Below are 16188 nucleotides of genomic sequence, written 5' to 3'. Positions count from 1 at the left end.
CTAAAGTCTTGTCATTAACCTCTCCTAAAGTCTTGTCCTTATAACCTCTTCTATTCTAAAGTCTTGTCATTAACCTCTCCTAAAGTCTTGTCCTTATAACCTCTTCTAATCTAAAGTCTTGTCTTTAACCTCTCCTAAAGTCTTGTCCTTATAACCTCTTCTATTCTAAAGTCTTGTCATTAACCTCTCCTAAAGTCTTGTCCTTATAACCTCTTCTAATCTAAAGTCTTGTCTTTAACTTATTGTAATCAAAAGTCTTCTCCTTAACCTCTTCTAATCTAAATTCTCATCCTAAACCTCTTCTAATCTAAATTCTTGTCCTTATAACCTCTTCTAATCTAAAGTCTTGTCCTTAACTTCTTATAATCAAAGGTCTTGTCCTCAACCGCTTTTAATCTAAATTCTCACCCGAAACCTCTTCTAATCTAGCGTCTTGTACTTATAACCTCTTCTAATCTAAAGCCTCGTCCTTAACCTCTTTTAATCTAAAGTCTTGTCCTGAACCTCTTTGAATCTAAATTCTCATCCTAAACCTCTTCTAATCCAAAGTCTTGTCTTCAACTTCTTCTTATCAAAAGTCTTGTCCTTGAGGCTTAACCCCCTCTAATCCTAATTCTCATCCAAAACCTCTTCTAATCTAAATTCTCATCCTAAACCTATTCTAATCTAAAGTATTGTCCTTATAACCTCTTCTCATCTAAAGTCTTGTCCTTAACCTCTTCTCATCTAAAGTCTTGTCCTTAACCTCTCCTAATCTAAAGTCTTGTCCTTATAACCTCTTCTAATCTTCTTCTAATCCTTCTAATCCTTCTAATCCTTCTAATCTTCTTCTTCTAATCTTCTTCCTCTTCTTCTAATCTTCTAATCTTCTAATCGCAATAAAACAGGTCTCACAGTTCACTCCCAGGCCTACAAGGACCACATACAACACTATAAAGATGCCCTCTCCCGCGCCCGCTCCGCCTACTACTCTCAAATTATCCACTCTGGCTCCGGAAACCCAAAAGCACTCTTCTCTACAATAAACAAACTCCTCAGCCCCCTGAACACCACCACCCAGTCATTCACAATAGACAACTGCATCTCCTTCCTTTCATTCTTCCAACGCAAAATTGAAAACATCTACAACAGCTTGACCACCGCCGCACCCGCTCCCCCTCAAACCACCTGCCCCCCCTTATCCTGCCATCCCCTGTCTCAATTCTCCCCAGTCTCCCCTACTGACCTCTCTGAACTCCTCATCGGAATGAAAACTGCCACCTGCACTCTTGACCCCATCCCCTCTAGCTTTGTCAAGGCCTCCCTTCCTGCTCTCTCTCCACTTATCATTGCAACAATAAACTCCTCCCTGTCTACAGGCATCGTCCCACCTTCCCTCAAAATTGCTGCTGTTACCCCCATTCTGAAAAAACCTGGACTAAACCCTGACACCCTAAATAACTTCAGACCCATCTCCAACCTACCCTTTCTGTCAAAGGTTTTGGAACGCGCTGTAGCCACTCAACTCAAACATCACCTCTCTGCCAATAACCTGTATGAAACATTCCAATCCGGATTCCGCTCCAACCACTACTGAAACTGCTCTCCTCAAAATCACCAACGATCTTCTCCTCTCCTCTGACGCTGGCAACCTCAACATTCTCATCCTCCTCGACCTCAGCGCCGCCTTTGACACCATCGATCACACCATCCTCCTCACCCGACTTGAAACCACCTTTAACATTACCGGCACTGCCCTCTCTTGGATTAAATCATACCTCTCTGACAGACGTCAGTTCATCTCCATCAATAACTGCAAATCCCCTACTGCTCCCCTCCCCCAAGGTGTCCCCCAAGGTTCAGTTCTTGGCCCCCTCCTCTTCATCCTTTACCTGTCCCCCCTCGGTCACTTAATCTGCCGTCATGGTCTCCAATTCCACTGCTTCGCCGATGACATCCAGCTTTTCATCTCCACCAAGTCCATCTCCACCGCCACCCACTCTATCCTGACAAACTGCATCACTGAAATAAAATCCTGGCTTCAAATCAACTTCCTCAAACTTAACTGTGATAAATCAGAAATAATCATCATTGGCCCAAAAACACTCACCAAGTCCACCCATAACTTTGCCCTCAACATCGACGGTTTCCCAGTATCCACCTCCCCTCACATCCGGAATCTTGGCATCATCTTTGACCAAACCCTCTCCTTCGACAAATACACTAAACAGATCACAAAGACAGCCTTCTTTCACCTGAAAAACATCGCCCGTCTCCGTCCATCCCTCTCCTCCGTGGCTGCAGAAACCCTCATCCACGCCTTCATCACTTCCCGTCTGGACTACTGCAATAGCCTCCTTTATGGTTCACCCTCAACAATCACCAATAAACTCCAATACATTCAGAACTCCGCTGCCCGTCTACTCACCCATTCCCGGACCCGTGACCACATCACCCCCGTCCTTTACAAGCTTCACTGGCTCCCCATCTCCCAGAGAATCCAGTACAAAATCCTCCTCTTGACCTACAAAGCCCTCCATAACCTGGCCCCATCCTACCTGGCTGACCTCCTCTCCAGACACACTCCCACCCGCAACCTCTGCTCTGCTGGTACCAACCTCCTGACCCCCCCCCCCATCCGGACCAAATTTAGATCCTGGGGGGACAGGGCCTTCTCCATCGCTGCTCCCACCCTCTGGAACTCGCTACCTCACACCATCAGAGACTCCTCCTCACTCACCACATGCAAAACATCACTCAAGACCCACCTGTTCAACACTGCATTCAACATTTAACCCACAGCATCTAACCCCTGCCTATCTCCTCTCCTTCTCCCTCCTTTGTGCTTTGAATATTTCCCTATTGATTCTTCTTTTTTTGCAATTGTTTTTATGTTTTGCCATGCATTATGTTTTGCACTCTGTCAAAGCGTCTTTGGGCTTCCTGAAAAGCGCTATATAAAATAAATGCATTATTATTATTATTAATCTAAATTCTCATCCAAAATATATTCTAATCTAAAGTCTTGTCCTTAACCTCTCCTCATCTAAAGTCTTGTCCTTAGCCTCTCCTAATCTAAAGACTTGTCCTTATAGCCTCTCCTAATCTAACGTCTTGTCCTTATAGCCTCTTCTAATCTAAAGTATTGTCCTTATAACCTCTTCTAATCTAAAGTTTTGTCCTTATAACCTCTCCTAATCTAAAGTCGTGTCCTGATAACCTCTTCTAATCTAAAGTCTTGTCCTTATAACCTCTCCTAATCTAAAGTCGTGTCCTTATAACCTCTTCTAATCTAAAGTCTTGTCCTTATAACCTCTCCTAATCTAAAGTCGTGTCCTTATAACCTCTTCTAATCTAAAGTCTTGTCCTTATAACCTCTTCTAATCTAAAGTCTTGTCTTTAACTTCTTCTTATCAAAAGTCTTGTCCTTAACCCCTTCTAATCTAAATTCTCATCCTAAACCTCTTCTAATCTAAATTATTGTCCTTAACTTCTTCTCATCAAAAGTCTTGTCCTTAACATCTTGCAATATAAATTCTCATCCGAAACCTCTTCTAATCTAAAGTCTTGTCTTTATCCTCTTCTAATCTAAGGTCTTGTCCTGATAACCTCTTCTAATCTAAATTCTCCTCCTTAACCTCTTCTAATCTAAATTATCATCGTAAACCTCTTCTAATCTAAAGTCTTGTCCTGATAACCTCTTCTCATCTAAATTCTCATCCTAAACCTCTTCTAATCTAAAGTCTTGTCCTTATAACCTCTTCTAATCTAAAGTCTTGTCCTTATAACCTCTTCTAATCTAAAGTCTTGTCCTTATAACCTCTTCTAATCTAAAGTCTTGTCCTTAATTTTAGCTCTTTCACGAGCCTTGATTCAGTATACAAAAAAAAAAACTTTAAAAAAAAAAAACTTCTTATAATCAAAGGTCTTGTCCTTAACCGCTTTTAATTTAAATTCTCATCCGAAACTTCTTCTAATCTAGCGTCTTGTACTTATAACCTCTTCTAATCTAAAGCCTCGTCCTTAACCTCTTTGAATCTAAAGTCTTGTCCTTAACCTCTTTGAATCTAAATTCTCATCCTTAACCTCTTCTAATCCAAAGTCTTGTCCTTAACCTCTCCTAATCTAAAGTCTTGTCCTTATAACCTCTTATAATCTAAATTCCCATCCAAATTCTATTCTAATCTAAAGTCTTGTCCTTAACCTCTCCTAATCTAAAGTCTTGTCCTTATAACCTCTTCTGATCTAAAGTCTTGTCCTTTACCTCTCCTAATCTAAAGTCTTGTCCTTAACCTCTCCTAATCTAAAGTCTTGTCCTTATAACCTCTTCTAATCTAAATTCTCATCCAAAATATATTCTAATCTAAAGTCTTGTCCTTATAACCTCTCCTAATCTAAAGTCTTGTCCTTAACCTCTCCTAATCTAAAGTCTTGTCCTTATAACCTCTTCTAATCTAAAGTCTTGTGTTTAACCTCTCCTAATCTAAAGTCTTGTCCTTAACCTCTCCTAATCTAAAGTCTTGTCCTTAACCTCTCCTAATCTAAAGTCTTGTCCTTATAACCTCTTCTAATCTAAAGTCTTGTCCTTATAACCTCTCCTAATCTAAAGTCTTGTCTTTAACCTCTCCTAATCTAAAGTCTTGTCCTTATAACCTCTTCTGATCTAAAGTCTTGTCCTTAACCTCTCCTAATCTAAAGTCTTGTCCTTATAACCTCTTATAATCTAAATTCCCATCCAAAATCTATTCTAATCTAAAGTCTTGTCCTTAACCTCTCCTCATCTAAAGTCTTGTCCTTAGCCTCTTCTAATCTAAAGTATTGTCCTTATAACCTCTTCTAATCTAAAGTCTTGTCCTTATAACCTCTCCTAATCTAAAGTCGTGTCCTTATAACCTCTTCTAATCTAAAGTCTTGTCCTTATAACCTCTTCCAATCTAAAGTCTTGTCTTTAACTTCTTCTTATCAAAAGTCTTGTCCTTAACCCCTTCTAATCTAAATTCTCATCCTAAACCTCTTCTAATCTAAATTATTGTCCTTAACTTCTTCTAATCAAAAGTCTTGTCCTTAACATCTTGTAATAAAAATTCTCATCCGAAACCTCTTCTAATCTAAAGTCTTGTCTTTATCCTCTTCTAATCTAAGGTCTTGTCCTGATAACCTCTTCTAATCTAAATTCTAGTCCTTAACCTCTTCTAATCTAAATTATCATCGTAAACCTCTTCTAATCTAAAGTCTTGCCCTGATAACCTCTTCTAATCTAAATTCTCATCCTAAACCTCTTCTAATCTAAAGTCTTGTCCTTATAACCTCTTCTAATCTAAAGTATTGTCCTTAACTTCTTATAATCAAAGGTCTTGTCCTTAACCGCTTTTAATCTAAATTCTCATCTGAAACTTCTTCTAATCTAGTGTCTTGTACTTATAACCTCTTCTAATCTAAAGCCTTGTCCTTAACCTCTTTTAATCTAAAGTCTTGTCCTTAACCTCTTTGAATCTAAATTCTCATCTAAATGCTAAATCTAAATTCTTTGAATCTAAATTCTAAATCTAAAATCTCATCCAAAGTCTTGTCTTCAACTTCTTCTTATCAAAAGTCTTGTCCTTGAGACTTAACCCCCTCTAATCTAAATTCTCATCCAAAACCTCTTCTAATCTAAAGTCTTGTCCTTATAACCTCTTCTAATCTAAAGTCCCGTCCTTAACCTCTTCTAATCTAAATTCTCATCCTAAACCTATTCTAATCTAAAGTCTTGTCCTTATAACCTCTTCTCATCTAAAGTCTTGTCCTTAACCTCTCCTAATCTAAAGTCTTGTCCTTAACCTCTCCTAATCTAAAGTATTGTCCTTAACCTCTCCTAATCTAAAGTCTTGTCCTTATAACCTCTTCTGATCTAAAGTCTTGTCCTTAACCTCTCCTAATCTAAAGTCTTGTCCTTAACCTCTCCTAATCTAAAGTCTTGTCCTTAACCTCTTTGAATCTAAAGTCTTGTCCTTAACCTCTCCTAATCTAAAGTATTGTCCTTAACCTCTCCTCATCTAAAGTCTTGTCCTTAGCCTCTTCTAATCTAAAGTATTGTCCTTATAACCTCTTCTGATCTAAAGTCTTGTCCTTAACCTCTCCTAATCTAAAGTCTTGTCCTTAACCTCTCCTAATCTAAAGTATTGTCCTTATAACCTCTTCTGATCTAAAGTCTTGTCCTTAACCTCTCCTAATCTAAAGTCTTGTCCTTAACCTCTCCTAATCTAAAGTATTGTCCTTATAACCTCTTCTGATCTAAAGTCTTGTCCTTAGCCTCTTCTAATCTAAAGTATTGTCCTTATAACCTCTTCTGATCTAAAGTCTTGTCCTTAACCTCTCCTAATCTAAAGTCTTGTCCTTAACCTCTCCTAATCTAAAGTCTTGTCCTTAACCTCTCCTAATCTAAAGTCTTGTCCTTAACCTCTCCTAATCTAAAGTCTTGTCCTTAACCTCTCCTAATCTAAAGTCTTGTCCTTATAACCTCTTATAATCTAAATTCTCATCCAAAATATATTCGAATCTAAAGTCTTGTCCTGAGCGTTTTGGGAATTTTCAGGTCGAAAGATAATTGTATGAGACTACACACAAGATATCTATTTAATTTACTTATTTTAGTGACTTGTATAATCATGCAGACCAGAGTTTTTGTGCCGGAAGGTTCTTGATCTCGACAAAATCTACACACAGGATCAATGTCCTATTTCTACAAGAGTAAGAAATGAGACTTTGCTAACTACCGGATTCCCTGGTGATCAATTAAAGTTGACAGCAAAGGCAGAGAGTTGAACTCTTGCTGGCATGGAAATTACACCAAGGAATGCGTGCATTCGTCCATGTGAATGTCATGCTGTGTTAGAATGTTTAACTTTGAACTAATCGAAGCGCAAAACAACAGCAGCACCATCGTCACAACAATACAGTTGTCCACGTCGTGAACCTGGGAGGTCAATGTAGTCGTAATTTCGGCAATGACAAAACCACGTTCCGACGTTTAGTCGATACCAGTCACTGCCCTGCTAAAGGGTCTTGAGGAAGTTTGAGGAATGAGGTTATACCAGATATACGGATGAAAGGAAAGGGCCTACTCGGCGAACTGACTGTAACGGAACAATCAGGTATTGCTTAGGTAGACCTACATTTAAAGGGGTAGCGCATTGTCGACAACGATTAGGAAAACGAGGGGAATATATATGGTTCCGAAGAGAGTCAAAAAGGAAGGAGGAGTTCAGCTATGAAGTAGCTGAGGGTGGGTTGTGTAAACGTAGCTGTGCCAAATTGATGGGTTACGCACCTTGGAAGGTAAAGTGAAAAACAGATGTTTGGAAGAACCTTGACTGGAGCATACTGGAGGAATCATTTGAAAGCATATCAGACCCAAGAAGGAAATTCTAAGAGCTTCAGTAAAACTTACTCGAGGACATCTCAGATTCACTTAAGGCAACTGGACAGATGAAGGTAGTTGAATTTTTGTTGTTGTTACTGTTGCAAACGTACCTGAGTTATCATGACGTATCATGGTTCCAAGTCGTCTCTTTCTGTCACCCACAGAGCACCCATGAGCTTCAAGATCTTCTCCACGCACCCTCTCGCTCTGTCTTCATATAGAAGGGATCTTGGATTTGCTTTCTGAACTTTCTCCCTTAAGCCTCCCTTGCCATCGTACAGGTTGGTACTCCAGACCTACAACGCGTGTACTCTTGGACACCAACCGACTCCGCCACACTTTCCACGTTTTGTCTCTCTCCCTCTCTTTGCCTCGCCTCAACTGCAGTGGTGACTCTCAATAAACTTTGTGAAAGTTTTTTTTCCCCCTCCCAGTCCTTCCCTTCTCACCCCTCCCTCTTTATTCCTTTCCCCTCCCTATTGTTGTCCACATGTCTGTGCCATCTCTGTGCGACTGACTGGATCCCTGTTCGCGCACGTCTCTCTCCGTCTTGTCTAGCCGCGTGCCTCGATGTCCATCGACCTGCTTGCTTCTGCCTGTGTTTGAAAGTTTAAATTGGAAGTACAAAAGAAAAAAAACCGTATGGAACATTTACCAGGCAGACAGGATTGAAGACAAAGATATATATATATATATTAGGGTGGCCCTTAAACGGGGTGAAACTTTAAATTATATTTAGAGGTAGTCCAGGCACCTTCAATAATCAATATTATTTATATATATATATATATTTTTTATATTTCTAGTCCATAGATGTGATAATTATTCATAAGCATGTTTTATCAAACTGTGTTTATTTATGTCTGTGATACATACTGTATTATCTGTGATATGTGTTTTTAGTGTTACGTGACCTCAATCACATGGCCGACAGGGAGAAATGTTCAAGGGTGCTGGACTACCTCTACATATTTATCAATGTAGCTGACATTTGGCCTGGTTCGTTTTCAGGGCAAATGGATCAGTCGTAGATGGTGAGAGCGTAACATTTCAAACTTTCAAAAATAAGGGCCACCCTAATATATATATATATATATATATATATATATATATACACAAAGAATTAAGTTAAGCACCCCCCCCGTTTTTTTACAACCTCGCACGTTACAAGTTTGTTGTCGTCAAAACAGTGTAATATACCCATGATATTGCTATATTTTCTGGAGAAGTGATATTATGGTCACATAAAAACATAACAATCATGCCGTTTTCAATATTTTATTCTGAATAATTTAAGGTGAAATCTTTTGGGAATTTTAGGCATATTTTCACCTCAATTTAAGTATGGAGCTATAGGTCCATCACGGACAGTGTGGATGACGTTTATGTTTTCTAACGTACAGTCATTGTTCTGAGAAGACCTCTAGCGATCTTTGCGTCAATAACGTGTGTAGGACCCACGTGATCGGATCACTGACTCAACCAATCACTTTTTTTCACTTTGATCACTCAATTTCATCAATGGATAATTGCTAATGTCATACCAATCATTATTTGATCTCACATACCTTAGAATATATGCCAATGTATACATATACACAAAGAATATATATTAGGGGGTGCTTACCTTAATTCGTTGTGTAGGGGTGCTTAACTTAATTCTTTGTGTATATATATATATATATATATATATATATATATATATATTCATTACACAAATCCAAAACGGGTTAAGACTAGTAAAGGTAGGCATCATAGGTATGGAATCTTTTTGTTTGTTTGTTCTTTCAGCAGCAGTGCGTTCATACAATGGCATGATGGATTTGGTGGAGGAAATGGAAAAATGAAACCATCTACACCCGAGGCTAATTGCTGAAGCTGGGGAGGGAAGGCAACCACCACACTGAGTAATGCAGATGCACACCTAAGGCAGATATTCCAAATATTTGGAATACCATGGGTCTGGTTTACAAAAAACTACAAAAACAACAACAATACAACATGTTGAATGAGGGAGACATGAAGAATTACGTTAATTAAAGATCTCAGATGAAATACAAGTTCATACTTGTGCAGGTTCTACTGTTTTTTAAACCCTCCAGGATCTATAGTCGTTGAAGTTTTGCTTCTGCATTGTTCAAACTGCTAATGGGCAGACATTCAGCAAGGACATTTTACTTTGATCAGACATTTCTCCATTACGCGGATGTTCTGTCCCGCTGCGTCTGTGGACGTGACCCCTGGATATGGATGTTCCTCCATCAGTGTGGGGGAGAGGGTGGGGGGGGGGGGGGGTCACTCAGTCTGGTCCACAACTTTTGATTGCTGGGTAACTGGGTTTCAAACACAGGCAATAACTTGCTGGGTTGATTTATTTATTTATTTTTTCGAGACAAAGTGGAGGCTCGTGGAGGAGGTGGAGCATAGAACGGATCAGGATGTAACAGAACAAAAGAAACTGCAGAAGGAGAGTGGGGTTGAGGGACAACATCGAGGGGGACTTGGACAAGTAACGCATTTGGGGAAGAATGAGGGGTATGAGGAGAAGACGCATGGAGGGGGGTTGGGGGGGGGGGTGGGGTGGGGGTGGAGACAGAAGCAAACTGTCAGGAAGAAAAATCTGGGAATTTGGGAAAAGGTGGGCTTGGGGGTGGGGGGGGGGGGTAACGGGGGTTTCATGTTTTTCGGTAATTATTTGGACTAGTGGCATCATCTATGTGCCAGATCGGAACGGAATTGTAAAAAACCTAAAAATCAAGTAGGAACAAAAGTGTAGTCTCACTAGAGCACAATCCTCATATTTAAACAGAGGAAAGTCGACTGAAGATAATCATGGAGGCTGAAGGAAGAATGATGGAGATGGGACGTCGAAAAACCTGTACGTTGATAGATCAGTGATTGGGGAGGACATAGATTGTCAATAAAAGATTGTCGATGATTGTGAGGTGAGCAATGAGACATCACAGTAATTTATTTATTTATTTGGAAATCGGAATTTTAAAATGGATGTGATGAAGGACTGAAAATGAGATCCAACAGTGGTGAGAAGTCAAAAGATTTAAGTTTTTGAAAAGGTGATTATATCAAAGGTTAGACATTGCAAGTCGAACAAGGAGACGAGAGGTTGGAAATGAGAGAGAGGGGGAGAGAGAGATGAGACATTTCAGAGTTTGAGCGAAGGAGTAAAGGAGACGGGGAGCTATGCACAAGGGAGATGGCGGTCGCTTTGATGTTGAAAATTGCTTCCATCAGTGCGGCAAGCCTGGAGAGGGGTGCAGAAGGGGTGGAGGTGGGGACAGGAGCGGGGGAGCAGGAGGCAGGGTGTGAGCAAATGGCAGAGAAAGTGCAAGGGCAAGTGAAGGATGCGGATTTTATATTATTTTTATAGATACATTCTCCTCATCTTTCTTTTTTTCTCATCTGTTTCTCATTTTTCTCTTTGCATGATGTCGCTCATGAACCAACGCTTGTATTTTATTGTACCTGCGGTGCACCTGTTTCCAGATATTGAGAAGTGCATGCAGTGAGATGGAAGCGACGTTGATAAAAAACAAGACTCTTTGATCTCCAGCACGTACCCGTTTAACGTCGTCACGCTAACCTGGGAATGCTAATGGACCCTCCAACATGAGAGAAAAATGGAACCCGCTTTACAACTCTCTTCCAGCGGTCTGTCATCAATAAGAGGTATCGTGAGCCATAAAAGTTTGCGGGCAGAACCATTAAATTCCTTACATAGTAATGGACACGGTCAGATATAGTCGTATAGTATTCCAAATAAAAGTGATACATGTGTAGTTTTATTAGAAATGCGTTGGATGAGACGACGGCAGCATGGCGTGGACGTTAAACTGGAGAACTCTCCATGGACATGATCAAAACATGGCCATAAATCATTTGATTGAGATTTCAATACTGAGTTTTATAAAGAGTCTGGTATCCTGCTTTGACTTCCAAGCTCTCTCCCTGTGGTATTCAAAGACGCCTTCATTCCCGGATTTTTAACTTCCTCCACTTAAGCGGTCAACACAGTGCTGTTAAGGGAACCGATTTCCCCTCTCCTACCCCAGTGGAGTTCCCCAAGGCAGTGTGTTTGTTGGGCCCAATCTTGTTCCATATATATATACTCCCTGATGCTGTGGAAACCCTCTCTTCCCCATTGCAGACAATTTCACATTCTGTTGTACAGTTCCCCCATCCCACTGCTAGGCCGACTGCAGCTGCATCATTCTCTGCTGATCTGGAATTGATTAGATGCTGGTCTGATAAATGGAACATATCCTTCAATCCTGGAAAATCTCACTGTCTCACCCCGTCGAACTGGAAGGATCGTCAAACTAACCAACCTGTTTATTAACATGAACAGCTACAGGAAGTGGTTCAGTCTCTACTTTTATGCCTGACCATCAGGCATGACCTGTCATGGGCCGACCACATAGCAAAGCTGACTTCCATAGCCAGCCGCAGACTGGGCTCCTGCCTGTGGCTAGCATTGGAGGCCAGCTTTGCTATGTGGTCGGGCCAGGAGACGTCGTCCAGGGCTTCAAGCAGCAGTGCACCACCACCATCTTCCGTTGATCCAAGTCTTTTCTTGAGTAATCAGAGCTACTCACAGTCTACAAGGCCCTTGCCCATAGCTCAATGGAGTACTGCTCTCTGCTATGGGCTGGTGCCCCAACGTCACGTCTGTCTCTTATGAATTCTATTAATTCTAAAGCTCGTGGAAAAGCTAGGACACAGACCAGATCAGGACACAACATAAAGGGAACAGCAGGAGACAGGGGGAATGCCAATAGCAGAGCAGAGGGAGAATATGGAGATGGCGATAGATAAACAAGGGATGCAGGTATGGATGAGAGGTAGGAGAGAACACAAGGGGTGGACAAAATGGATACAGAAGCAAAATGTTGAGAGGGGTGGGGGTGGTTTAATGGGTGTAGACAAGATCATGGCTTTGGATGGGGGATGATCTGAGATGGTGGTGAACAGCTGTCTTGAAGACCCGGAGGAGAATGAGATTGAAGAGTGTGGAAGGTGGTTCAACAGGTAGAAAAAGAGAGGGGAAAATGAGTCGTTTTGGATTTAGGCAATTTCACCAGGAAGGGGTTGCTGGTGGACCGCGTGCGCCCAGCAGATACATGGGGGGAAAAGGGGGGGGTGAAAGAGCATGGATAGGGGGGGCAGAGAGTGCAAGATCAGAAATGAGGCGGAAGAGGACAGAGACTACCGACCTGTTGGTGATGGCGAAGTGATAGACGCATCTTCATCGCGGGTGATTGCAATGATCTTGAAAAACTTGGTTTCCACGGCATCAAGCTGAGGAAGATGTGATGCCAGAGAACCAGCCCAGAGGGGGAGCAGTACTCTATCAAGCTGCAGATTAAATCCTTGGAGGTGCATAGGAGCTCAGGTGTGCCAAGGAAGGACCGAGTATGCCCAGTCAGCATTGCCTTTGCAGGCCAACTTTGCGACCCGGATAGGCACAAGTCTTGTCTTGGTGCAAAATGTCCCCCCAGGGCTGCGTGCACAGGAGTGGTTCCCGATCACGATTTTTGTGCACAAGGGTCATCATACCACAGCACATCAAACCTGAAACCATTCCTGCAGTACATGCAGATGATCTTCTCCATGGATATGCCAAAGGCTGCGATAAAACTTCACGGGAGGCCATCATCACCCAGAGTTTTATTTGTGGCTAAATCCTGAAAGGCGGAAGACAATTCCTTCAGGCTCACCGGTTTCTCTAAACACTTCCACTGTTCAGGGCTCAATCAGTTATTCAGGTTGCTGAGGAAACTGGCCATCTGAAAGTGATCCCTCGGAAGATGTGCAAATCTGGAGTAATTTAATCTTCCACAGCATTAGTAATCTGGTCAAGGTCAGAAACGAGGCCTCCCTCCACGTTAATCTGAGGCAAAAAGTTTTCTGCCTGGTACATCGTTGGAAACAACATGGCAGTTCGTTTTGGACATATCGACTCCTTCGCAGAGTTTCTTGTGCAAGCATTGGAGGTAAGGCTGCAAGGATCTCAAATGCTCTTGTTTCCCCACGGCCCTTATTCGCCTGGCCATCTATCTATAATTCCAGTAATCTCTGTGTGTATGTTTGTATGTTTGTATGTTTGTATGTTTGTATGTTTGTATGTCTGTGACCACTGTTTCTCGACAACCACGGGTCCGATATACTTGAAACTTGCCAGGTATATTGCTGGGGACCCGAGGATGTGCCTTTTCAAGGTTTGAAATTAATCGGACAAGTACTTACCGAGCTATGGCGATTTAGCCGTTCGCCGTTCGCTTTGGCGTTGCGAATGGACCAAACCATTTCATGTAAATAGAGGGGGGGGGGGGGGGTTCTGTGGTCGTTGCGAATGGACCAAACCATTTCATGTAAATAGAGGGGGGGGGGGATTGTCACTGTACTCGCAAGCCGTTCGCCGTTCGCTTTGGCGTTGCGAATGGACCAAAACATTTCATGGACCAAACCATTTCATGTAAATAGAGGGGGGGGGGGGGGGATTGTCACCGTACTCGCACCCACGTACCCACGTACCCACGTACGGGCATTGCACCCACGTACGGGCATGCCCTAGTATGGAAAAACACCGCAGTTTCACCTGCGAGGAAGGAAAGAGGCACCTGCTTGCCAATTCTTATACTTCCGAACTTCGGACCACACTAAACTGCCACCCCGCAAAAGGTGACAGTTAAGCTTCCAGAGTTGAGAGTTGCTCTACAGAGTTCAGAGTTGCTTTAGAGTCGGCGCCAGAACTGCTGTCATCTGAAACGACACGTCAAAACCATGGGCAAGAGAAGTCAGGCACAAATAATTATTTGGCCTTCAACCATAGCTCCCAACAGCACATTCTTGCCAAAAGTCTCAGTGACCGGGACAGCGGACTTTGGCAGGAAATTTAACCGAACACAATTGTGACAATGCTTCAACACTATTGAGGCGGCTTCACTGCTTAAAAATTTGACGTGGTCCTTCCTTCCATCCTTCTGTCAAAAATACAGAAGAAGAACCTTTCTAACCCACCATGTATAATTCTAAAGAAAGGGTTCTAAAGTGTAATTCTAGAGGGTTCTAAAGGGTAATATGGAATGATCCCCGACCCCATTCCTGAGTGCGTGTCAGGAAGTGTTATAGGCCCCCACAAAAAAAATTGGATTTCTTCAAAATGCCAACATGATTAGAATATCACCTGGCAACGCTGGATACCCCTGCTAATCTACAGTCACGTGAAAAAGTAAGTACACCCCATGTAAAGTTTTGACTTTTTCAACATATTTCAACATACAGCTATTTGATCTTCATTTCAACAATATTGATAGATAAAGGTGATATAATATAACAAATATCATGAAACATTTACATTTTGTACTCCATTATATGATTTAAATAAACATAAATGCAAATTTCGCATGTGGAAAAAGTAAGTTGATAAGTATGTAAAAAAAACCAAAAACAAAAAAACCCTGTGTTTTTGTGTATGTGTGTGTATCCCCTCCATAACTCCAAAACCATGAAATGTAGCGGCCCCAAACTTTGCATGCATACTTATCAATGTCCAAGAGATTGCATGAATGAAAACTGGGTGCTTGGGTGTGTTTTGAAGATCATCTACGCTAAAAGGCTTACCTTTGGTCAGCCTGTATTCGGGTCGTTCTGCTTGTGGTCTTAATTCCACCATTTTTCCACTCAGCGCAAATATGCCTTGCATCAGAACAAGTCGGTTTCTGTAAAATAAAGCATCATATCTATGAATGGTAATATAGCTGATTCCTACGAATCGCTGTATTCCTTTATACAGCGGAATGCTTATAAATGCCAGTGCCAATGCCTTTATTTAATTTCCGCAAAAATCGAGACTCGCCACCTGAACTGAATTTCAAATTTTTAACTGTGGATTGGAATTGACCTCAGTTCCAACGATTAAAAAGTGTTAATTTGTCTAATTCAGACATTGTAAGACATTCCAGGCATTTCATCAGTATTGTTGGGGTTCTTAAGCTGCTTGGCGAGCGCTCTACAAGCAGCTTGGTAATGGAACACCCCGCCGCTACATGGGACATCCCTGCTCCTTCCTCAGATTGAGTCTATTTTACTAATTTCCTTTCTCCATTTTTGTGCAATCTACTTTCATTTTATGACCCGTCACTTCCACATAAACATACACATATAAAAATAATGTCCATCAACCTCGTGTTGGAGTCGCATGTTGGTTTGAGCTGTGAATTTCAAACTCAACGAGAAACTTTTAATTCAAACTCGAGCATATAATTCTTCTTCTTCTTCAAACTGCCCCCCCACGTGCCTGTGATAGTGCAAATTGCAGTGCTTTGGACGGTCCCTCGCCTGCTAACGATGTGCATGTGCTATTATATTTTCCCCCTTTTTGGGCCATCTGCTTCGATTGTATGACCCGTCACTTCCACATAAATAGATACATAAAAATGAACGCTCATCGATATCATGTCGTGTTGGTTTGAGATTTGCAAAGGATCAACTGAAATTTCTGTGTCTGTGTCTGTGACTGCAAAGGTCTGTGACGATGCATTTTTGAATTGAATTTCGACAATTCCCACTTGAATTCCTCGTTGAAAGACCTCTGTTTTAAGGTAAACCATTGGCACAGTAGTTTTGATGTATTGTATTCGTGAATTTAGAGATGACTGCAACAAATTAACTAGCAGGATCGCCGTGATGGCTTCCGCAGCCGAGCCTGGGTACTCCGTAGGGAAATCTCCAAGTTATGAAGGTAACATAATGGGGAGGATTTGTGATTAAAGCAACGACAGGACGAG

The 16188-nt window shown here is 41.6% G+C and overlaps 1 protein-coding gene across 2 annotated transcripts in view; it reads right to left on the bottom strand.

Moving 5' to 3' along the window:
* The window catches only part of LOC137438753 (uncharacterized), a 94620-nt gene extending 86851 nt beyond the window's left edge, over nt 1-7769 (bottom strand). The window contains exon 1 of one of the 2 annotated variants that reach the window (XM_068134078.2): nt 7492-7769. In XM_068134078.2, coding sequence (XP_067990179.1) covers nt 7492-7503 — 12 coding nt within the window. In that variant the 5' untranslated portion in view covers nt 7504-7769. The remainder of the gene's footprint in view (nt 1-7491) is intronic. The other variant, XM_068134077.2, reaches the window with a different exon arrangement.
* Nucleotides 7770-16188: the final 8419 nt, after the last annotated feature.

This window comes from Myxine glutinosa, chromosome 13, assembly GCF_964187855.1.
Source record: "Myxine glutinosa chromosome 13, kmMyxGlut1.1, whole genome shotgun sequence".
In the NCBI taxonomy this organism is placed as follows: domain Eukaryota; kingdom Metazoa; phylum Chordata; class Myxini; order Myxiniformes; family Myxinidae; genus Myxine; species Myxine glutinosa.
This window is presented reverse-complemented; position numbering and strand designations above follow the sequence as displayed.